Here is a 26,358-nt window from a genome sequence, read left to right as displayed (position 1 = left end):
TCACTCAGGTCTAGTGAAGTCACTCGACTTCGAAAACCATTTATTCACTTTTCTCCTATTTAAGTTATATATTTTTATATTTCACGACATAGTTGGGTAATGTAAATGTAAACAAAGCCACTGTTTCGTTTTTAATTGATTAATAATAATAAATCATAAAAATATTCAATATTTTGTATTTTGAGATAATTGAGTGAATAGACTTCTGCTCTCTCACAACATGAACGACATCTATTGAAGCACTTTTAACAGATGAGACAACTTTACCTTTATTTGTCTATGATTTTACTGCAATACTTGTACGAGAGAGAGAGAGAGAGAGAACACTCTCCCAGTGCATGTAAGTTAGTTTAACTGGGAAGTTATTTAACACCACTAATATAAAAAACGCGCGGCTCCATGCGTTGAATAGGTTTTGGCTTTAATCAAGTCATTATATCTGGTATAAGCCGTCGGTTTTCCTTGCCGTCTCAAACATCCTTGATATCTCATTTGTCCTCAATACTTTTTTTTCGTTTGGAAGTCATTCGAAACCGAAGCTTATCATTCATTCTACCACACGCCGGGCTTGTTAATTCAAACTATGGTAATTGCAAACGTTTGGAAAACAATAAATATATTCTAAGCGCGATAACAGAGAATTTCAATTGTGAACTAGTTTCGAATGTTTTTAGAGAAATCAAATTGTGTGTGTGTGTGCCTTTTTTTGATAACTGTCACAAAAACCTCTGACAATGGCGGCGGTCATCGGTACCCCAAAAAAACAGAAAAAAAAAAACACATTAAACGAATTTTAAATTGTCATTTCAAATTGCATTACAAAATTATTAACGACTACCACTTTTGTTTTATTGAAATCTTGCGTGTGTGTGTGTTTGTGTTTTCAAATTGTTTTCCTTAATTTATAATTTTCGATTCGAAAATTTTGTTTTAATCCCTGCTTAATATTCATAAAACGTATTTCATGTTAACGCTTTATACGGTTCACAATTCTTGATTTGTTGCCTCAGTACGTGCGTGTGTGTCCTGTACTGTAATGCCGTCTAAGGTGAATGAATTTGTATGGCCGGCATTTGTTTTTTTTTTTTTTTGAGGTTGACATATTGGGCTTTAATTCAAAACCTTACAAAAACAATTCCATTGATTTTTGTAACGAAAAAAAAAATATTGAAAATAATTTGTATTTAAATGCCAAGCCAATACATCGAAGCGAATTAACCTCAACCTTCACTTAAATTTGCTTGACCATGTTTGCAGTTTTCGTTTTTTTTTTTCAACACTGCATGACTGCGATTTTAACAGCTGACTGGTTGACGCTCTTGAACTATTATTTATACTATTATTTATACTTTAATATTTATTCTGAATGATTTCTGAAAAAGGAAATTAGTATGGAATATAAACGTCACTTTTTTTTGTAATGCGGATTTGCGTAACTGGTATTGGCGGGCGCAATGTTTTTGTTGGAGGAAGTAATTCCGCTGTAATTGTATCAATGGAAATATTCAATGAAATCTTAGATTAGAAAGTGAAGTTTAAAAGAAAATGGGAAGGACAGGCGTTTATTTGTTTGGGAAATGAGAGTTTTTTAAAGGTCAGCACACACATGATGTTAGAGTCATATGTAAATTGACTTTTTCGTTTTTCTATTTATTGTTTTTATATAGCCTACTTTTAAGCGCTCCCCAAAAATGTTACGTAAAACCAGTGAAAAACCCGTAAAGAAAGTCTTAAAGTCGGGCGGGGCCGACTTTATGATACCCTACACCACTTTGCTAATTTAGTCGAGCTGCACCTAACAATTAATAGTTTTTATGGGAGAATTCAATCATACACGCTATGGTTATAATTATAATTTAAAGTTCAAAGGACTAAATATGCCGAAGCATTTGTGTCTTTTAAATTCGGACTTGTATTGCCCATTTGGTGCACAATTAATTTGAAATCGGATAAAAATATATATGGGAGCTATATCCGAGTCGGTACCGATTTCGATAAAATTTGGCAAAGATATTTCTGAGCTGTGTTTGATATATTTCCCTGAATATCGTTGTTACGGAGTGCATATTACGGCTGTGGGTAACAAATATAACAAATCGGATGAACAGTGTATATGGGAGCTATAGCTATATCTAAACCTATCTTCACCAAATTTGACATTCTACCTTCTAGACTCAATTCGGTCGTAAGTGCCAAATTTCATTCCATTTGGGCAAATATTAGACGTTTGGTGCACAATAAAAGGTAAATCGGACGAAGTTATATATGGGAGCTATATCCAAATCGGAACCGATCTCCATAAAATTTTGCAAATATATTTCTGAGCTGTATTTGATATATTTCCCCAAATATTGTTGTTACAGAGTGCATATTACGGCTGCGGAGAACAAAAATAACAAATCGGATGTACAATATATATGAGAGCTATAGCTACATGTGAACCGATTTTGATCAAATTTGGTATACTTATTTTCAGGTCCAATCTGAATTTTATCTGGGTAGGGCAATAAATGCGAACTGTACTTTATTTACAAAAATACATGGACAGACGGACGGACATGCATAAATCGACTCAGAATGTGATTCTATGCAGATCATCAAAAGGAATTATGGGTCTATCCCGTTTCCTTTTGCCTGTTACAAACAAATGCACAAAGACATAATACCCTGACCACCTTGTGGTGTAGGGTATAAACAGTAAAGGTGAGAGTACATAAAAGGCTTTTTTTTGACTGTATTAAGTCATCGGCTGCCTTCTGCTTACAGGAACAAAGGAGTTTTAAGTTGACTTAGATCGAATTAGATAGAATTTTGGTCCTACGCTCCTTTTTTTTCGAAGAAGCCAGCTGATGACTTAAGCCTGTCAAACAAGTCTTTTATTTAGTCTCAACTTACGTTCAATCGGGTCGAACTTTAAATACCTCCAGCATTTGGAACTAATTTGGAAATTTTCAAAAAAATAATAATAATAATAATAATAAATAAATATAAAAAATAAAATCCGTTAAAAATTCTTTTAAAATCTTAAAAATTCAGAATATAGCCATTATATTAGCGCCTATACAAAGACGTGGACCAGCTTAGGAAACTTTTGTCATAAGCCATTACAATATTAAAATACGAAACTTGAAAAAAATCCAGTGAATAATAGCTAAAATTATCAAAATACCGAATATGGGAGGTACTGTTATATCGGGACTATATGAAGACCTGCATATACAATTTTCTGCCTTAGGCTGTAGTACCTATTAAGAACTTCAACTACGAAATTTAAAACTAAACCGCTGAATAATGTCCCTCAAATCGTCAAAATATCGAGTATCGTTTTATGGAGGCTATACGAAGACCTGGACCTGCATAGATAATTTTCCGTCGCAGGCTGTAGTACCTATTAGGAACTTCAAATACGAAATTTAAAAATTTAATGTCCCTAAAATCGTCAAAATATCGAATATCGTTTTATGGGGGCTATATGAAGACATGGACCTGCACAGACAATTTTCTGTCATAGGCTGTAGTATCCATTACGAACTTCAAATACCAAATTTGAAATAATTTCGGTGAATAACGTCCCTAAATCCTCAAAATATCGAATATTGGGAGGTACCAATATATATGGCCTATACGAAGACCTGGGCCTGCATAGACAATTTTCTGACATAGACTGTAGTTCCCATTACGAACTTCAAATACGAAATTTCAAACAATTCCGGTGAATAATGTCGCAAAAGTCATCAAAATACCAAATATCGGGGAGTACCGTGGACCTATAGATAGACATTCTCGACATCTCGAAGGGAGTATCCGATTAGGTCTAACCTCGGTACATCTTAATATTTTTGTCAAACTTAGATCGAGTTCGGAGATAGGCAATACCGGTCCACTCCTTCTGGTACCTCCCCCACAAAGATTTCAACAAAAATATTTTGCTGCACAGAAAAAGAGAAAGAATAATCCGATTTTGCTTCAACTTTGCAAATTCTAATATTTGCACCAGTGCTAGATCAGGCGTGAAAATGGACTATATCGTTCCACTCCATCAAGTACCTCCCCCACAAACGGTCAAAATTTGGAAAAATTATAACTCTTCTTAAATGTGATGTAAGGGTCCCATTGTCTTCAAATTACCCACGGTACAATATTTTTCTTAACACAAGGTCTGGTGTAAAGATGGAGTATATTGGGCCACTCCTTCTGGGACCTCCCTCAGAAAGGGTCAACATTTTGAATATCCATGAAGTTCATAAAACACGAAATTCACAGTTTGTAAACAAACAAAATGATCGTGTTTACTTGTCAAAGAGGTCAGGTCAGCTGAAAATGTGCACCTTCGGTTGGCCACCAGAACTCAAGCCCCGGCCATGGTGATGGTGTGGGCCGCCATAAAAGCCGATGGTCGCTCTCCGCTCGTATTAATCGACCGTGGCATAAATGCCGAAGATTATCGCGAAAATATTCTGGAGGATGTATTAAAGGCTTGGACACAGAACACCCGAGGGTCGCTGTCCGGTCGTATTAATCGACCGTGGCATCATAATAAATGTCGAGTATTATCGCGAAAATATTCTGGAGGGTGTATTAAAGCCTTGGGCACGCAAACATTCCAACAGGACTCAGCACCATCGCACTCAGCACGCCCCACCCAAGAATGGTTAGAAAATGAGGTTCCTCGTTTCATTTCCAGCGCACAATGGCCACCAAAAATCTCCGGATTCCAATTCGTTGGAATCTGGAGTATTTTGGAAAGCAAGGTTAGCACTAAAAAATACACGCAGAGAAGGATTATGGTTGCAGCAACTATATTCGAAGAGCATAATGTTATGGTAGGGATATGGCTGCAGCAAACATAGTACCTGGTTGAAGCAACCATAGTACATACATAACATTTTTGGCATAAAATTTAAAATTTTAACAATATAATGGTCACCGTAAAAATAATTATTGTTATCTTTCAAAAACACTGTGGTCCCCAACTAACCATGTAATGGTTGTTCCCAACCATTTATTGTTCTTCAACTAATCATACCATGGTCATGGGAAACCATACTGTGGTTCCAGTATAAACATAATATTTTTCAAAATAATCATAGTATGGTCCTAGTTTATAATATTATGGTAGATAAACAATCATACTATGGCTACAAAATAACCATGTTATAGTTCAATGTAACCATACTGTCTAACCATGTTATAATACAGGTAAACGTAATATGGTTACATGCATTAAAGTACCTGTGAATAAAATGCATTATTTATTTAAAATATATTTTATTTTATTATATAAAATACATACATTGTACGTCAAATCAATTCAATAACTTATTTTCTTTAGATACAGAAACATACATACTGTCTGTTTGGGGTTTTATTTAGAATAAATTCCATTAAAGCCCTTGCAATTTTAATGCGGTCCTTATTTTCCAACGTTTTAACATTTAAGAATTGGTTAACATCATGGATTGCGCTAATTTCTTAAAGACATATATTGTTGAAATATAGGAACTCACTATTTCTACTATATATATTAAGAATATGTACTAAAGTACTTAAAATGAAAATTATATTTAAAGAAAATACTTACCTACTTTGATGGAAGACTTTGCAAATTGTCCACACTGGTGAAAACAATTATGTCTTGGGAGGAATTTAAAAATGTTTCTTCTCCAATGCAGGATATTGCTTGATGAGCAGCTGCGGAATGTTCTGCTGATGATGCTATAGATTCACTTTCAAATGCAGAGTCCGTATTGGATACACAAACGTCAATACCTGAGAAAATTAGAAGTAAAAAAATATAAAATTCTACAATTAAAAATAAATTTGTTTCTTTTAATTAATATTTACTTGACAGCTTAACGTCTACAATAAAATCAGTAGATCCAATAAACTGTTTAACAAAATCCGAAAAATGGCTTGGTTTTATCTTGAAACCTTTACAATAACATATCCTAAACTGTAGCTTTTTCGAACTGCAATAAAAACAAACAAACATAATTACATAAATAAACATCAAAATTGCTTGCACACTTTGTGTTTGTTTTATCAAATTTCTTATACTTACCTTCATCTAGGAACAATTGGTAATTGTTATCTTCGTCAAATGTAACACAAATTATTTCTTTTTGTCATCAAAAATTGTTTTTATAAATTTTAAACCTTTCATTTTTTGATTTTGTTAGACGCACAACTTTCTCGCACAAACAGAACAGAACAACTGACGTAAATTCTGTTCTTTTTTGGCAAGCAAAAAAAATAAAATAACGGGCTCTCACCAAGAAATGCGTATGTATGCATGTATGTTTGAAAATGCAGAATTATTTGTTGACAACAAACATAACATGGTTGCCATAAAAATATCGTTATTAATTTCAAAAATGATATTATTGCATTCCAACGCATACACAAAATATGCATGAAAATACAATAACATAGTGTATTGTAGGAAACATGTTATGATTGCATAAAAAATCTTATTGTTGTCACCGAATTACATTGTCGGGATATTTAATAGAAAATCAGACATTTTGTAAGAAATGCAAACATTTTCTGAATTTCTATAATTTAGATTTTCTTAAACTAATATATGTATATATTACATAAAAGTGTAGGATGACACATATAAAAGTTAAACTAAAAACTATGAAAAACACTTTTATTTCACAATACCCGTTTATTTATAAACTAGTACGAACGACTTCGAACGTTGCCGAATATGAACTGAAGAAAGCATCGTGGGAGCTTTACAGCAACATACGAAATGACAATGTTATTATTCCATCTAATCATGTCATGTTTAATGTTAGTAAGATTCTGATAATTACATTATGGATAAAAAAATCGACCATAGTATTATTGCTTACAACTATGTAAATGGTATGTAACCATAAAATATTTTATTAATGCAAACAATTATTGTATCAGCAACTATTAAATAGTTCCTCTGATAATTGTATGATTGTTCAAAGCAACCATACTGCAGATTTTTTAATGAAAAACATTTTTGCTACAAAATATTGATCAGGTTTTTATTGTGAAAATAATGATGTGGTTGAAACCAATAAAAACATGTTTGAGGGAACAATTGTATGATTGTAGCAAATATTTAGTGATTGCAGTGAAAATGTTCAACTATATTTTTTCTCTGCGTGTACCATAGTGTCGATCACCTCAAGCAACCACTTCGCCGGGAATGGGCTAAAATACCGCAGAGCTACATTTGGGCAGCTTCTGACGGTTTCATTGGCCGTTTGAAGGCCATAATTCATGCCAAAGGTTACCAATTCGAACAAATCTAAATTTATTCTAAAATTTGATGCTATTTCCGAAATTTTTTGCTTTCATTCAATGACATTAAAAAAAAAACTGTAAAAATGATGGCGTTTGACTTTGTTACATGTTTTTTATATCACCCTGTATATTTCCAAAAAATTGCAAATGGCCCATATAAAGTATAGGAAGTAGCCGATAAAGTCCAAATCTGGCACGTTGAAATATTTTTATTAGACTCAGGTCAGATACGAATTGGCCAACTGCTTCGGAACCTCCCCATAAAGGGTCAACAGTTTGAATACTCCCAAGTCAAGGCTGGGGGTATACATCTGTCGGCAAAACCGACTGATACTATGTGACTCGTTTTTTTTTCTCTTCTCTCAATGAGTATTTTAATTGCACATGTGCTCAGTAATTAAATGAATTTCTCCCAAATCTCAAATCTATCTTAACCCCATTCTCCGTGTTCCCATACAAATGTGTGTAATTTGACAGATTGCTATCTATCTATCGGTTGCGTGTTGTACATGATTTGTATTTTTAAACGTCTCGATGGGGGAGGTGATAAAAACCTTAAACGCTTCAAGTTACATACTTCAAGAAACGTTCCCTTGAAATCATCTTAAATTAATTTATTTGCAAAAAAACACAAAACATGGCTTGAGGTTGGGTTAAAAGCGAACATGTCTAACTATACCCTACGGCTGTGAACAAAAAACAAAAAGCACTTTAAGTATTTTGTTGTTGAATTTATTTATTTATTTATATTTACAAAACATTAAAAATGTGTCAATTGTTATTGTTAAATAATTTAGCACATAAATTTTGATTTTTATATCGACATGTTTATGGATTTGTGTGTGTGTTTTTTTATTTGTTGTATTATACAATACGCTCGCGTCTTATAATTGTTTGTCAAAGTCAATAAATTATGTCTGTGCCGAAATCTTAAAAAAGTAACAACAACAAAAAAATACTTTCTTCTTTGTAGCCATCACCAGCATTCGGTAGTTAATTTACATCTCATTATCATTAATGCCTAAACGTTTGATGGGCTTTCGATTTTTTTATTAATGATGAAAACACTGACTTACAAAATTTTGATTTCTTAATGTTCTTCAACCGCTAAGCTATTTTCAAAAAATATTTTGAATATAACACTTCGTGGATGAATTAAAAATATTTCATTCTCATGAGTTTTTTATTTTATTATAGATATCAGGGAAAACTTAAACAAAATAAACCAAAACATCTACATAATTTAAATAAATCACATAAGTGTCGTTTCATTTTGTCTCAGTTAATTAAGAGGCAACTTTAAAAAAACATAAATTATATCTTTTTGTTTTATGATTTGACTGGTTTTCCAAATCACATGGCGCCCAACGTAAAATTAAGCCATTATCTTTGGTTTTCATAAATTGATAATAATTATACCGTCTACAGAGGGTATACATCATTTAATATGGTCAAACGTGTCTAGTCGAAATAACGGTTTTAGACCCTAGGTCTCTTTGGACCAAATCCGTTTCAGATCATTTGGAGTCGATCTAGCGATTTCAGTCCGTCCGTCTGTCTGGCTGACTGGTGCGCACGATAACTATCGAAGGGAGTATCCGATTTGATCTAAAGTTGATACATCGTAATATTATTGTCAAACTTAGATCGGCCTACTCCTTTTGGTACCTCCCACACAAAATGTCAACATTTTCAAAGAAAATAATTTATTGCACAAAAAGAGAAAGAATAATCTGATTTTGCTCCAACTTTGCGAATCGTAATATTTTCATCAGTGCTAGGTCAGGTGTGAAAATGGGCAATATCGGTCCACTCCATCAGGTACCTCCCACACAAAGGGTAAACATTTTGAATAATTACAACTGTCATAAAATGTGAAGTAAGAGTCCGATTGTCTTCAAATTTCACATATCCCAATAATCTTTTTAGCCCAAGGTCTGGTGTGAAAATGGAATATATCGGTCCACTACTTCTGGTACCTTCCCCACAAAAGTTCGAAATTTTCAAAAATATTTTTTGCACAGAAAGAGAATGGATAATCTGATTTTGCTCCAACTTTGCAAATTCTGATATTTGCGTCAGTGCTACGTCAGGTGTAAAAATGGACAATGTCGGTCCACTCCATCGAGTACCTCCTCCACAAAGGGTCAAAATTTTGAATAATTACAACTGTCATAAAATGTGAAGTAAGAGTCCGATTGTCTTCAAGTTCCACACATCCCAATATTTATTTTAACCCAAGGTCTGGTGTTATATATATGGGTCCACTCCTTCTTGTACCTCCCTCACAATTGGTCAAAATGTTCAAAAACCAAAAATATTTTTTTTTTGCTCTTTCTGTGCAACGATTATCCGATTTTGCTCCAACTTTGCAAAGAGTAAAAATTTTTAATAATTAGAAGTCTTATAAAATGTGATGTAAGAATTCGACAGTCTTAAAATTTCACACATCCCAATATTTTTATAAACCCAAGATTTGGTGATAAGATGGAATATATCCGTCCACTCGTTCTGGTACCTCTCCCACAAAGGGTCAAATTTTGAATATCCATGAAGCTCATAAAACGCTAAACATCCAATTCCATTTAGGCTGTTGATAGAAATATTGGGATGTATATTTCCATCAACACAAGATCTGTTATACAGAATTTAGATATCGGACCATTTTTCTGGTACCTCCCCCACAAAGGGTTCAATATTTTGAAAAAACAAAACGCTCAAAGATAGCGAAATAAGCATCCAACTCTCTTCAAATGTCACACATACAATCATTTTTGCTAACACATGATATGTTGTGAAGATGATATATATCTGCGAATTTTCAATACTTTTATCTGTCATAAACTTCGAAACAACTCAGAAAAGGCAATATTGGTCCATTCTATCACAACCCACTCCATGGAGGGTCAAGAGTTTGAAAGCTCATAACAGTAGTCAAAATATTTTTTAATAATCGAACATTGGCTGAGGGTATACATCTGTCGGCAAAACCGACCGATGCTTTTTTACTTTTTGTTTTTATTGACAAATTGTGATTTTTTACTTCAAAAACTCTTTGGTGCCCAACGGGAGTTCCCCAAATAATTTTTGCTCACCACTACGAAATTAAGTTTGTTTCTTAGTCATCTTCATTAAATAACTTAATATTTTTTTTTAAATTATCCTCCATTAATGCTACATTGGCACCCAAGGTGAATTTTAACGTAGCTGGGAGCAAAACTTTGGTAAGCATTTAACTTTGCAAAATTCCACTGATAATTATTTTTATTGAGGAATTTGTGTGAATTTTACTACTAATAAAATTTGGCGCCCAACGTAAGTGTTCAAAATATATTTTGTTCATTTGTTTCTTTCACTGTCCATGCAAAACTAAATTTGTGTCTGTCTATGCTTTTGAACTAAGTTCCTATAAATGTGTGCACAGTGGTCAGTATCAATTTTATAGTTTATTCTACAATCGGTGGGTATGTTTATAATATTTAACATTTCTAGGGTAAAAATGCTTTATAATTATTTTCTTGTGTCAGTATTTTTCAACAAATTAATCATCTCAATATTTTCAACTTTTTTTTAAACATGCAATGCAAATTTGCTTTTATTTAATATAATAGCCCTTAAAAATATTAAAAAAAGATCCCGGATGAATTAATTTTTTGAAAAGTTATTTTTTAAAAATACTCAAGGTCACAGTTATTTAAAATAAAATTAAAAAAAAAATCCGCTTTCTAAGAGTCCTTTAAAAAGTGTTTTATAAAAACTACGTCGAAATAGTCTTTTAAAAATATTTAGAAGAAATCCCAGATAAAATAATATTTTGAAAAAATAGTTATTAAAAATCCTCAACGTCGCAGTGCATTGAAAAAATATTAAAAAAAAAAAAAACACTCTGTAAGGGTCATTTAAAAAAAGGTTTCTTTAAAATCCACAACATGATAGTGCTTTGAAAAATATATTTTAAGAATCCAACATCAGAAAAATACACTTAAAATATTTACGACATGGAAAAGGTCGATAGTGTGATAGTTCTTTAAAAAAAAAAAAAAAAATATATATATATATATATATATATATATATATATATATATATATATATATATATATATATATATATTTTTTTTTTTTAAATCCACGACTTGAAAAATATTAAAAAAATCCACGAATATCAATCCTTTTAAAAATAAAATTCCACGAATTCATATTCCTTTCAAAAATACATAATTTTTTTTTAAAAAAAGTATTTAATTGACGACATTATAGTCTATAATTTCCATTTACTAAACGTGGAACTAAATCAACACTTTTTGTTACAATTCCCAGTTGTTTTCCTCTAAAAGTTCAGTGGAATTTTACAACGACTAATATTCGCATTTACAATAAACAATTTACTTATCTTGCCTTGGCAAAACAAGATTTTTGTCATCATCGACGTCAGAAGCGGTTCGAACTAGATTTTCCTTATTCTTTCTAAACAACAACAACCACAGATACAGTTAAGGAAAATCAAAGCTGGTTTTTGTCACACGTTTAAGGTCAATGTTTGATGTTCAGGTTTTCCATTAAAAAAATAAATAAATAAATGTTCTTAAGCCGGCTTAGAACATTTTTTGGAGGCTAGGCAAATCAGGTGAGGAGCAAGAAAAAGGAAAATCAAGATTTTATGAATCCGCCAATAATATGCTTATTTGTTGTTTCCTCCATATTAACTGGGACTTTTTAAGCAGATATGTAGCCGAATATTAGTTTTAAAAGCTGTCCATACTAGTTTCAACTCTATTCTACGGAGGATCTGAGTATTCTATATCTGTGACGCTCCTAAGCCATAAAAATCTTCGTAATTTACTCTCCTTGGAGTTTTATTCGTAGCAATCTAACATACAAATCTCTAAACCTTTTTCTTTCTTTTTCATTTCAGCCCCGCTCAACACACTTCCCACCACCGTCAATACCATGGAAAATCGCCTATGGCTAACATTGGGCATTTCGCTCATGGCCATGCTGGCTTTGACAAATGCCTACACCCATTATCGCCTGCCGACAGCCATTAAACCGGATCGTTATAAACTCAAAGTTATAACACATTTGGAAAATCCGGCCAACCTAACCTTCAATGGACAAGTTTCGATACGTTTCAATGTCCTGGAGGAGACAAACAACATTACGTTGCATGCTCAAAACTTAACCATCGATGAGAATCGCATTCAACTTAAGAGTTATGGCGATAAGAAGTACCGTCTGTGCAAGGAGTCCGTTCAAACCGTTGCCGAACAGGACTATTATATTATACGTCTGTGTCAGCCTCTCGAAAAGGGTCAAATGTATAAATTGAAGTTGTATTTCTCGGGAATACTGAGTGAAAAACTGCATGGCTACTATCGCAGCTCGTATGTGGCCAAGGAGACCAATGAGACCAGGTGAGGGGCATTAAATGGGAGAATTGAGTCGTAGGTTTTTCAATTTTTTTTTTGTATTTTTGTATTTCAGATGGCTTTCGGTGACTCAATTTGAACCGGCCTCGGCCCGTGCAGCCTTCCCCTGTTTCGATGAACCCAATTATAAGGCGAAATTCATTATATGGATGGGACATCACAAGTCCTTAACGGCTTTGAGCAATATGCCCTTGGAGAAGCAGATGCCGGTGTAAGTTTCAATAAAAAATTACTATCCTTGAAAAGTTAAAAAAACCCGACGTGTTGGCGCCCAATGGTCATTAAAAGAAACTTTTTAACAAAATCCAGGTTTAGGCCTCTAATAGTTCTCAATAAATTTTTCTTAAAAAAATCCTGAAAAAAAATCTTAAAAAATCAATATTTGGTAGGTCTGTTGGTCCTTGAAAAAATATTCCAAAAAATTCAAATTTATAGCCTCTGACGGTGTCTGACAAATTATTTCTAAACTTATAAGTTAAAGCTTCTAATGGCCCCGTAAAAATATTCCCACAAAATCTAAATTTTAGACCCAGATGATTCTTAAAATATATTCTTAAAAAATCTATGTTTGGTCAGTTCTTAAAAAAATTACATTAAAATTTTTTTAGTTTCTAGGTCTTAAAAACCCCATTTTTTGGTTGGTCTATTGGTCCTTGAAAAATATTCTAAAAAAATGCAAATTTTGTGGCCTCTGACGGTATCTGAAAAAGTTTTCCTAAACATACAAGTAAAGGCCTCCAATGGTCCTTTAAAAATATTTTATAAATCTACGTTTAGACTCTGATGGTCCTGGAAGAATGTTCTTAAAAAAATCCACGTTTGATTAGTCCTAAAAATCACTTAAAAATCAAAGTTTTCTTGTCTCTAGGTTCCGGCAAAAAATCTTAAACAATCCTTTTTGGCTGGGTTTGTTAGTCCTTTGAAAAAAATATATTCTAAAAAACGTAATTTATGACCTCTGACGGTATCTGAAAAAGTGTTCCTAAACTTACAAGTTAAGGGCTCTAAAAGTCCTTTAAAAGTATTATTATAAAATCTACATTTAAGAGCCTGATGGTCCTGGAAGAATATTCTTAAAAAATCCACATTTTTTAAAGAATCACTTAAAAATCAAAGTTCTCTGGTCTCTAGTTCCTGGAAAAAATCTTAAAAAGTCAATATTTGGCTGATTCGTGTAGAGAATATTAAAAAAATGCAAATTTATGACCTCTGACGGTATCTGAAAAAGTGTTCCTAAACTTACAACTTAAGGACTCTAAAGGTCCTTTAAAATTATTCTTATAAATTCTACATTTGATACCCTGATCCTGATGGTCCTAGAAAAAATGTTCAAAAATATTTTTCTCAAAAAAACACGTTTCGGATTTGAAAATTTTTTTTAAAAAATCTACATTTCGGTCAAAATCTACTTTTCGACTTTGAAAAATACTCTCAAAAAAAACTCGAAGTTTGAAAAAATCCAAGTTTATCCACTTGACAAAATATTCCTAAAATCCACTCTTTAGTCCTTAAAAATATTCTTAAAATTTGAAGTTGTGGTCTTGGAAAAATATTCTTTAAAAGAACTATGTTTGGTCCTTCAAAAAATGTTTTTAAAAATCCACGTCTATAGGTGAGATAAAAAAACTGCAATAAAGTCAAACGCCATAGTTTTTACATTGGTTTTAAATTTCATTGAACGAAGCCAAAAATGTCGGAAATTGCATCAAATTTTAGGATAAGTTTACATTTGTTCGAATTGGTCACCTTTGGCACGAATTATGGTCTTCAAACGGCCAATGAAACCGTCACACGCTGTCCTAATGTTGCTCTGCGGTATTTTGGCCCATTCCCGGCGAAGCGCTTGCTTGAGGCGATCGACACTTTGGTATTTTTTAGTGCCAACCTTGCTTTCCAAAATACTCCAGACATGCTGAGATTTTGGTGGCCATTATGCGCTGGAAATAAAGCGAGGATGATGCTGAGTCCTGTTGGAATGTCCAAGGTATGCGGCCAAAATGTTTGCGTGCCTAAGGCTTTAATACACTCTTCAGAATATTTTCGCGATAATATTCGGCATTTGTACTGATGCCACGGTCAATTAACGGAGAGCGGCCATCGGTTGTTATGGCGGGCCACACCATCACCATGGCCGGCGTTTGAGTTATGGTGCACATTTTTAGATGGTGCTGAGTCCTGTTGGAATGTCTGCGGCCAAAATTTTTGCGTGCTCAAGGATTTAATACACCCTAGAGAATATTTTCGTGATAATATTCTGATGCCAGGGTCGTTTAATATGAGCGGAGAGCGATCATCGGCTGTTATGGCGGCCCACACCATCACCATGGCCGGTGTTTGAGTTCTGGTAGCCAAACGAAGGTGCACATTTTTAGCTGACCTCTTTGGCAAGTAAACACGATCATTTTGTTTGTTTACAAACTCATCGGAGAAAACCAAATTCGGCAGTTCACCACTTTCGGCCAAGCGAAGCAACTCTTTAGCTTTTTTGAGTCTATTTTCTTTCTGTTGCGGTGTAAGTTCTTGCACTTTTTGGAATTTCAATGACCTTACCCCGAGCTCATTCTTCAATATTTGCTGAATGCCGAATGTAATATTGCGATGTGTTCAGCTCACGAGCCATTTTTCGGCCACTGCGACGCGGAGGGTTTCGATCAAGTCGTTTCTTTACTTTTCGAGTCATTTCTGCTGATGTTGCTGTTTTCTTCCGTCCACTGCCTTAATGTCGGACTACGCTACCAGTATCACGGTAACGAGCGATGGTACGAGTCACAAAAGATGTATTCACATTTAAATGCTGGAGTGATCTAACGATAGCCACTTGTGGTTTTCCAGCCAAATATAAATAAATCACACTAACACGCTTGAATCACGCATCACGAATAACTTTTTTCCTGGAAAATTCTCACCAAATCGCTTTTGTACTCTTGTAAACAATATAATGTGCTGTCACTGGAATAATTTTAACAGCTGTCGGTCCAGTGGCTTAGAAATGACAGCAATCTGAAGTTGGTTGCAGTTTTTTCATCTCAACCAAGATCCTTGACATTTTTTCTTGAAACAAATCTACGTTTCGGATCTTAAATTCTTTCTTAAAAAATCTACGTTTCCGTTCGTAAAAAATCCTCGTTTTGTCCGTGAAAAATAATCGCAAAAACTCAATGTTTGACCCATAAAATCAAGTCTGGGCCCTTGACAAAATATTCCTAAAAATCCACTTTTTGGTCCTTAACAAAACGTTCTTAAAAAATTAAAGTAATGTTCTCTAAAAAAACCATATTTGGCCCTCAAAAAAAATCCAAGTTTGGATCCTTGAAAAAATGTTCTTAAAATCCATTTTTTTTGTTTTAGGAAAATAAAGAAACTCTTTTTGGTCCTTGGAAAATATCCTTAAAATTCCAAGTTTTCCAAGTAAATACAAGTTTTGATCCCTAAAAAATATTCCCAAGTAATCAACGTTTCGTCCTTGAAAAATACGCTTAAAAATCGACGTTTGGCCCTTAAAACTTCGAGTTTGGACACTTGAAAAAATGTTAATAAAAACCAATCTTTGGTCCTTAAAAATTTTCTTCAAAAATTGCAGTTTTGGTCTTGGAAAAATATTCTTTAAAAAAACATGTTTGACTTTTAAAAAATCCAAGTTTGGATCCTTGAAAAACAATTTATTAAAATCCATTTTTTGGTTCTTGGAAAATATCCCTAAAAATCCAAGTTTTCCAAGTAAATATAAATTTTGATCCTTAAAAAAATATCCCCAAATAATCAACGTTTCGTCCTTGAAAAATATTTCTAAAAATCGACGTTCCAAGTTTGGTCACTTTAAAATATATTCCTAAAATCCACTATTTGGTCCTTAAAAATATTTTTAAATAATTGAAGTTTTGGTACTGGAAAAGTGTTCTTTAAAAAAAACATTTTGACCTTTAAAAAGTGCAAGTTTGGATCCTTGAAACAATGTTCTTGAAAGATCCATTTTTTTGGTCCTTGGGAAATAATCTAAAAAAAAAACAATTTTTGGTCCTTGGAAAATATCTTTAAAAATCCAAGTTTAGCCATAAGGAATATTCTTAAAAAATCCTCTTATTGGTCCTCATAAATACAAATTTTGATCTTTAAAAAATATTCCTAAAAATCCACGTTTCGTTCTTAAAAAATATTCTCAAGAAATCGACGCTTGACCCCTAAAAATCCAAGTTTGGCCACTTGAAAAGATATTCAAAAAAAAAAAAAACATGTTTGGCCCTTGAATACTCCAAGTTTGTATCCTTGAAAAAAATTTCTAAAATGTCCACTCTTTAGTTTTTGGAAATTATTCCTATAACACATTTTTGTCCTTGGAAAATATACTTAAAATTTTAAGTTTTATTCCTTAAAAAATATTCTTAAAAAACACGTATTGGTCCCCAAAAATAAAAGTATTGATCCTAAAAAAGTATTCCTAAAAAATTCACGTTTCGTCGACGTTTGACCCCTAAAACTTCAAGTTTGGACTCTTGAAAAATATTTTTAAAGATTAAATCTTTCGTCCTTATTAAATATTCTTAAAAAATTGGTCGTGGTAAAGTATTCTTTAACTCATATTTGGATCCTTCAAAATGTTCTTAAAAATCCTCATTTGGGTTCTAAGAAAATTTCTTTGTCAAGAAATGTCCAAAAAACTCTTTTTGGTCCTTGGAAAATACTTTTGAATTTTTCAATTATCAATCAAGGTGTTTTTTGAAATTTTTCAAATAAATTGGCGCCCAACGTAAATTTTCAAAATACAAGCCACCTGCATGAAATGAGATATTAACCTTGGTCCCTGAAAAAATTACTTTTCTAGTTTCTATTCAATTTTCATGTCACATGGCGCCCAACATAAAAACATGCAATGCAAAATCAATTTGATTCACAAAAAATCCAAGTTTTGATCCTTCAAAATGTTCTATTAAGTCCACATTTGGGTTCTTAGAAAATCAAAAAAAATCATCAAAAATCACTTTTTGGTCCTTGGGAAATATCCTTAAAAATCCAAGTTTTAGCCCTTAGAAAAATAATCTTAGCATGTGTCCTAATAAATCCAAGATTTAATCCTTAAAAAAATATATATCCTAAAATCCAAGTTTTGGTGCTCCAAGTTCTTGAAAAAGTATTCGTAAGAATGCAAGTTTTAGTCCTTAGTAATATATTCATAATAACTTCGTTTGGTCCTTAAAAAATTGTAAAAAAATCAAATTTTGGTCCCTAAAAATCGGAGTTTTTGTCCTTGAAAAAATATTCCTAAAAAATTCTAATTTTTGTTCTGGAAAATTATTCTATGAAAATCTATGTTTTAGTCCTTGAAAATATATTTTTATAAAAAAATAAGTTCGGTTGGACTGTGGATCCTTGAAGAAATATCCTTAATCTACGTTTTAGTCCTTGAAAATATATTTAAAAAACAAAGATTGGTTGGACGGTCGATCCTTGAAGAAATGTCCTTAAAAAATCCAAGTTTTGTGTTATTTGAGTCTTTGAAAAAATGTCTTAAAATACGTTTTGTGGACTGATTATCATTTTATCCTGATGGCCCTTAAATAATAGGTCTCTCAAAATATTTCAAAATTTTTCTTCTATTTGTCCTTAAACAATATCCTCCTGGTTTTTCATTTCTCCTCCTCCCTCTTTGCAGAAATGGCCTCACCGATTTCATTTGGAGTGTCTTTGAGGAATCCGTACCCATGTCCACTTACCTTGTGGCCTACACTGTCAATGATTTCAAATACAAGGAATCCAAGGTGGAGGGTTCCGATGTTGTCTTCCGTACCTGGGCCCGTGGTGATTACATCAATCAATGTGACTATGCGGCGGAAGTTGGTCCAAATGTCTTGCAATATTACGAAGAAGTTTTCGGTATTCCCTTTCCATTGAAGAAGGTCGATGAGATTGCTATACCTGATTTCAGTGCTGGCGCCATGGAAAATTGGGGTTTGGTAACATATCGGGAGACGGCCTTGCTGTTTGCACCCAATGTTTCGTCCGAATCGAATAAACAACGTATTGCCGAGGTGATTGCCCACGAATTGGCTCATCAATGGTTTGGCAACCTGGTGACCATGAAATGGTGGACAGATTTGTGGTTGAATGAAGGTTTTGCCACCTACATTGCCAGTTTGGGTCTGAAGAATTTAAATCCCGAATGGGATTCATATAATGCGGATTCCTTGGATAATTCCCTCTCCATATTCCGTCGTGATGCCCAGCTGTCGTCCCATCCAATCTCCCAACCAATTTTGAATACCAGCCAAATTGGAGAGCGATTCGATTCGATTTCCTACAAAAAGGGATCGGCTGTTTTGAGAATGTTGCACATGTTGCTGGGCCAGGATGGTTTCTTTGAGGGTGTGCGCGATTATTTGATGAAACATAAATATGGAAATGCCGAACAGGATGACCTTTGGGCTGCCTTTACCGAAAAGGCCCACAAATTCAATCGCATTGAACCGAAATATGATATGAAAGTGATTATGGACTCCTGGACCCTACAGACCGGTTATCCATTGGTGAGGGTTAATCGTAACTATGAGACGGGGGCAATTGAAATCAGCCAGCACAGATATTTGGAAAATAACACCATTTCCGATGAGGAGGCCAAGAAGTGTTGGTGGGTTCCACTCAGCTATACCACACCTAATGAATTGGATTTCGAGAATACCTCGCCCAAGGTATGGATGGAATGTGATGAATCGGGCAAGAGTGTGCCCTTGAAATTGGAAAATGTTGTCGGTCCCCAGGATTGGATTATTTTCAACATCCAATTGTCCGGAGTGTATCGTGTCATGTACGACATGGATAATTGGCGTCTATTGAATGCCACCCTGAACAGTGATAAATTCAGTAGCATCAATGTCATGAATCGGGCCCATTTGATCGATGACGTCATCTCCTTTGCCTGGAGTGGTTATCATGATTATGACATAACCTTTGATGTTTTGGAATATTTGACCAAGGAACGCGAGTATTTGCCATGGAAAGCGGCGTTGGATGGTTTGAGTAGTGTCATAAGATTGTTGAGGCCATTCACGGAACAACATGACTATTTTAAGGTGAGTATGAGGGAGAGGGGATTATTCTATTGTAATTCTGTAGGGCATTGGTACTTCATTTTCAAGAAAATCTACAAAAAAGTCAAAAACAAAATTTAGGGGTTAGGTCAGGTTTTGTCAACGAGCTATTAGTGAGAGAATGAAGAGAGTAAAAAACAACATATATGGAACAAAGACCATTTACTCTACGTCGAGCAGTCGTCATGATGCAATGTTCATCGAGAGAATGAGAATTGCTCTCAAATTTGTCGCTGCCGAAGAAATCATCGGGCTTTAGAGTTAAGAGAATATTAAAATTAAGCGGAGAGAATAAAGAAATGTCGCAGATTTTTGCTCCTTTTTAATGCCTGGAGATTCTCTGAGTAATATTCTCATTGTCATATCTATGACATATTAAGAGCAGAACAATAACTATTAACTGGCATTACAGCCCAAGATGTTAACGTTAATTAGGAGAACACGTTGAGCGCCATTTTTTGAGATATTGTAAGAATATTTTTTACAGGTTATCAGGGGTGGAAATAGGGAGTATTGTAAATTATTTTTTCAAGGTCTATTAGATGGAAAATGAAGTTTTTGAAAACATGTTTTCAAGGACTATCAAGGGATGAAACAAGGATTAATGATTATTAAAAGTTTGATTTTTTTAAAGAGAATTTTTCAAGGTCATTGTTGTCATTGTCATTAATGGTATATTTAAGGCTGCAACCTAGCTCTTCAGTAAAATTTTTAACGTTTTTTAGATGTATACGTTGGGCGCCATTTTTGAGATTTTGTAAGAATATTTTTTAGAGGTAAAATTTAAGAGTATTTTCCAAGTTCGATCCCGAGGAAAAGCGAATTTTTTAAAAACATTTTTTCAACGACCATCAGAGAATGAAATGTAGATTGAGGACCATTACAAAATTGGATTTTTTAAAAGAAATTTTCAAGGGCTATCAGGTGCCATTGTCATTAATTGGATAGTTAAAGTAACACAATGGCTGCTAACTGGCGCATCAGCCCAATTTTTAATGTATTGTAGGTTTACGCGTTGGGCGCCACATTTTCGATTTTCTAAAAATATTATTTTCAAGGTTTCCTAACTTGGAGTTTTTAAAAATATTTTTCAAGAACTATCAAAATAGTTGATTTTTAAGGGGATTTTAAGGACTATTAGGGACCAGAACCTGCAATTTTTAAGAAGGATTTTTAGGGACTAAAACCTAAAATTTTCAAGAAGATTTTTTCAAGGTCTATCAGGGACCAAAACGTGATATTTTAGGGAATACATGTAAAGGACTATCACTGACAAAGAAGTAATTTTTTTACGTATTTTTCAAGGACTATCAGGTAACAATTTTTTGAAGGACTATCAAGGGCCAAATGTTGGTTTTTATAGGAATAGTTTTGATGACTATCAGGGACCAAAATTTATTTTTTTTAAGAATACTTTTTGGATTTTTATGGGTATTTATAGGACTATTAGGGACCAGAACCTGAAATTTTAAAGAAGAATTTTTAGTGGCCAAGACTTAAGATTTTCAAGAAGATTTTTTCAAGGACTATCAGAGACCAAAACGTGATATTTTAGGGAATATTTGTCAATGACCATCACTGACAAAAAAGTGGATTTTTTAACGTATTTTTCAAGGACTATCAGGGAGAAATTTTTTGAAGGACTATCAGGGGCCAAATTGTTATAATTATATAATTTTATAAGAATATTTTTCAAGGACTATCAGGGACCAAATTTTTATTTTGTTAAAAATACTTCTCAAGGTATATCAAGGATTAAAACGTTTTTTTTTTAAGGAATATTTTTCAAGGGTTATCAGGGACTAAAGCGTGGTGTTTTTAGAATAATTTCTAAGAACTATAGAGACCAAAAGGTGGGCTTTATATTTAAAAATATTTTTCCAAAGCCTATCAAGGACCAAGAACTATAAGGACAAGGACTATAATTTTTCAAGTTCCCTCAGGAAAGGAAACGTGGTTTTCAAGAACATATTTTCAATGACATTCAGGGGTCAAAATGTGGACTTTGCAGGAATATTTCTTAAAGCACTAGCAAGTTTTAAATGTTTAGTAGGCGTACACGTTGGGCGCCACTTGTTAGATTTTTAAAGAATATTTTTCAAGGACTGTAAGGAAGTATTGCCTTTTATGGCTAAGCTGGCGCTTCATTTTAGGTTTTTAACGCTTAGTGTGTGTTCACGTTGGGCGCCACCTGTTAGATTTTTAAATATTTTTTAAGAATATTTTTCAAGGACTATTAGGAAGCAAAACTTGATTTTTGTAATAAATATTTTTCGAGGACTGTCAGGAACCAAAACGTTATTTTTTGAGAACAGTTTCAAGGTCTATCAGGAGCTGAAATGTATTTTTTCAGAAATCAGAAAAAGCTATTTTTTAAATATTTTTTTCAAAGACCAAGTGAATAATGCTTGAATTTTTAAGAATATGTATATGGACCCGAAAGGGTCCTAACTAGACGTCTCAGCACAAGTTTTTAATGTTTAGTGTGTGTAAACATGTTGGGCGCCACCTGTTGGATGTTTAAAGAATACTTTCAAGGAACGTGATTTTTTTTGAAAATAGTTTCAAGGACTATCAGAAACCAAAAGAATACTTTCAAAGAGCAAAACGTGATTTTTTAAAAGTAGTTTCAAGGACTATCAGAAGACAAAACTTATTTTTTAAGAATATTTTAAAATAGTTTTTTTTCGAAGACCAAGAGAATAATGTTTTTAAGAACATTTTTGTAGAACCCGAATGGGTCAAACAATTTTCAAAACTTTCAGGGCCCATAACACATCATATCTTCTAACCAGACGCTACAATCCAAGTTTAACGTGTAGTGGGTTTACACGTTGGGCGCCACATCTTAGCTCGTTTCTTGTAAACAGGATTAGATTCTTGGGGGGGGGGGGTTGTCTGTTTTAATCACCTACATCACCCAATAACCAAATTTAAAAATCAAAACCACTTTGAAAGTCCTTTACTATTCCGAAAAAACCTAAATTGGAGCAATGGTAGCCTTCTGGAATATATTTAAAAACTTCCACTAATTATTTACAAATGACTAATCATTTACTAACATCCCCTCTCATTCCTTCTTGGCAGACTTATTTGCGATACATCATCGAACCCATCTACTATCATGTTGAGGGTCTGAATAATTCCCTCGAAGCCACCAAAACCCATTCGGGCATCTTACTCAAATCCCTGGTCACCGGTTGGGCATGCCGCATTGAATTGGAGGATTGTGTGCAGACAGCTGTGAACTACTTCCAACAATGGAAACAAACCAAAAATCCCGATGAAGAAAATCAAATACCAGCCGATTTGAGACCCACCGTTTATTGTACGGCCATACGTCATGGGGACAAGGACGATTGGCAATTCTTGTGGCAACGTTATCGGGCCTCAAATGTGGCCACCGAAAAGAGAACCATCATTGTCTCGCTGGGATGTTCACGCAATGAGAAGGTCCTTCGCGATTATATCGATTTGACATTCGATAAGGCCGAGTATATTCGTACCCAGGATGTGACATTTGCCTTTAGTTCCATAGCCCGCAGTGAAGTGGGTGCCCCCATTGCCCGGGACTATTTTGCCCAGAATCTTGCCGCTCTACATGATTTGTAAGTCAAGGAAGAAGAAAACTTCCTAAACTAAAACTAAAAATAATTTTCTTTAATTTTCCAGCTTTGGTCCTCAATCCACCGATCTTGGCCGTCTGTTATCCTCGCTTTCGAGTCAAATCATTTCCACCGAAGACTTCGAGAAAATCACCCAACTCATTGACTCGAACAAGGAGTACTTCAAGAAGGCCGAGAAGAGTGTCCAATCTGCCTATGAGACCATCAACTTTAACATTCAATGGATTGGTCGCAACGTTCAGGATATGAAATCGCGTCTGGCAGATCGTCTATCGCTCATGGGTCTGCTCAAGACCCATGTCGATGCCTAGGCAGCTAGGGAGAGCGATGGAGTTCTCCCCGATCCTGTTGTGAAAAACATACGTTTTCCCAGTTTTTTAGTTTAATTTTATTTTTTTTCTGTTGTTTTTAAGATATCGAATTTTTTTATTACGTCCTTCATGTTTGTTTTGTTGTAAATCATCGTCATCATCACCGGCCCATAGTGATTGTAATGGAACAAGAAAATAAAATATATTTATATACAAAAAAAATGGATTTTTATTAAAAAAATGAGAGGACTATCAAATGCTAACCTATGAATTTTTAAGAAAATTAAAAAATCTACCGGGGTCCAAATAGTGGATTTTTAAGGAATATATTTTGGTAAAGCACTATCGAAAACCAAAACTGGGAGATATTTTAAAATATATTTAAAGGATTATTTGGAGCCAAAAACTGGATTATTTTAAAGGACTATAGGGGACCACTACGAATATTTTAAAAGAATATTTTTTAGGACTATTAAGAATCAAAACGTGGATTTTTCAAAGAATATCAGCGGCCAAAAGGTCGATATTCTTAAAAATATTTTTATAGGACTATCAAGGTCAAAACTTAGATTTCTTAATAATAATAGGTCAACATATTTTTAAAGACCAAGATGTTGTTTTTTAAAGAATATTTTCCAAGGTCTACCAAGGGCCAAGGACTGTCACAACAAGGACTATATTTTTTCAAGCTCTATCGGTTTTTTAATAACATATTTTGCGCACAAACCTTTAGTAGGCGTACAAGTTGGGCGCCACCTCTTGTTTTGAAGAATATTTTTTCAAAGACATTTAGGGACCAAACGTGAATTTTTAAGATTTTTTAAAGTGTCCAAAACATGAAATTTTTGGGAATATTTTCCCAGGACTATCAGGAGCCACAATAAGAGCTTTTTATGGAAAATTTTTGTCAGGGCCTAAAACCTGGATTTTATATGGAATACACAAATTTAGTACTTTTCGTATGTTTTTTGGTACATATTTCCAAAGCCACCGACATATCTCAAACTCACCTCACAAAAAGAGACTCTAATAACATTTTTCTGATTCTGATGAAATCCTATGACACACTCATATACCAAATGCAGTACCCTTTAGTACTTTTCGTCCTTTTATACACATATTTCCAAAACAATCTTAAAATCTTAAGTCTAACAGTTAACACATTTCAACCACTTTCTACACCAAATTTTCAATGTTCCAATTCCAGCCCTTCGCCCAAATTGTACCAAATTTAGTACAGTTCGAACACTTTGGATATACACTACTTCTGGTAACCCCCCACAAAGGGCCAAAATTTAGAATATTCATGAAGCTCATAAAACGGGAAATTAACATCCGATTCTATTCAGACTTGGTGCATGTCAATATTTTTATCAACACAAAATCTTCTGGTACCTCCACCACAAAGGCCAAAGTTTTGAATAACCAAAATGATTATAAAATCCAAAATCCGGTTCTCTTTATACATATTTCACACATCACAATATCTTTATTAACCCAAGGTCTGATGTGAAGATGAAATATATAGGTCCACTCCTTTTGGTACATCCCCCACAAAGGGTCAAAACATTGAATATCCGTGAAGCTCATAAAGCGCGAAATTCCAATTCCGATTCCATTCAGACTTGGCACCATTCAATATTTCCATCAACACAAGATCTTTTATAAAAATGGTAGAGATCGATCATTCCTTCTGGTACCTCCCACACAAAGAGTCAAACTTTTGAATAACCAAAACTATTATAAAACCCGAAATAAGCATCAGACTATCTTCAAATTTCACACCTTACAATATTTTAATTATCTCAAAGTATGGGATGGGATATATCGGCCCACTCCTTCTGGTACCTTCCCCACAAGGACTCAAAATTTTGAATAAATATAAAGCTCATAAAACGTGAAATTAACATCCGATTCCATTCATACTTGAAAAATCTCAATATTTCCATCAACAAAAGATCTGTTATGAAGATGTTAGAGATCGAACCATTCCTTCTGGTACCTCCCCCACAAAGGGTTTGTATAACCAAAACGATCATAGGCAGGTACCGTTATATGGGAGCTATACGAAGACGTGGAGCTGCAGAGACAATTTTCTATAATAGGCTGTAGTATTCATTACGAACTTCAAATGCCAAATTTGAAACAATTCCGGTGAATAATGCCGCTAAAATTATCAAAAAACCGAATATCGAGAGGTATCGTTATATGGGGGCTATACGAAGACGCGGACCTGCACAGACAATCTCCTGTCTTAGGCTGTAGTATCCATTTTGAACTTTAAATACAAATTTGAAACAATTCTGGTGAATAATGCCGCTAAAATTATCAAAATACCGAACATCGGGAGGTTCCTTATATGTGGGGCTGTACGTAGACGTGGTCCAGCACAGAGAAATTTTCTGTCCTAAGGCTGTGGTATCCATTAAGAACTTCAAATACCAAATTTTAAACAATTCCGGTAATAGCTAGGGGGGCTGTACGAAGGCGTGGATCTGCACAGACAATTTTCTTTCATTGGCTAGAGTATCCATTTCTTACTTCAAATCCAAAAATTTTAAACAATTCCGCTGAATAATGTCGCTAAATCAACAAAGCGCCGAATATCGGGAGGTAACGTTATATGGGG

The 26,358-nt window shown here is 34.0% G+C and overlaps 1 protein-coding gene across 1 annotated transcript in view; it reads left to right on the top strand.

Moving 5' to 3' along the window:
* Positions 1–23,951, top strand: part of LOC101901296 (aminopeptidase N-like) — a 30,515-nt gene extending 6,564 nt beyond the window's left edge. Inside the window, exons 2-6 of the mRNA XM_005178050.4 lie at positions 12,200–12,698; positions 12,769–12,924; positions 18,361–19,774; positions 22,880–23,400; positions 23,465–23,951. Coding sequence (XP_005178107.2) covers positions 12,235–12,698; positions 12,769–12,924; positions 18,361–19,774; positions 22,880–23,400; positions 23,465–23,729 — 2,820 coding nt within the window. The 5' untranslated portion in view covers positions 12,200–12,234 and the 3' untranslated portion in view covers positions 23,730–23,951. The remainder of the gene's footprint in view (positions 1–12,199; positions 12,699–12,768; positions 12,925–18,360; positions 19,775–22,879; positions 23,401–23,464) is intronic.
* Positions 23,952–26,358: the final 2,407 nt, after the last annotated feature.

The sequence above is a fragment of the Musca domestica genome, unplaced genomic scaffold (genome assembly GCF_030504385.1).
Source record: "Musca domestica strain aabys unplaced genomic scaffold, Musca_domestica.polishedcontigs.V.1.1 55, whole genome shotgun sequence".
In the NCBI taxonomy this organism is placed as follows: Eukaryota; Metazoa; Arthropoda; class Insecta; order Diptera; family Muscidae; genus Musca; species Musca domestica.
Note: the sequence above shows the minus strand (reverse complement) of the source record. Positions and strands in the feature narration are given on the sequence as shown.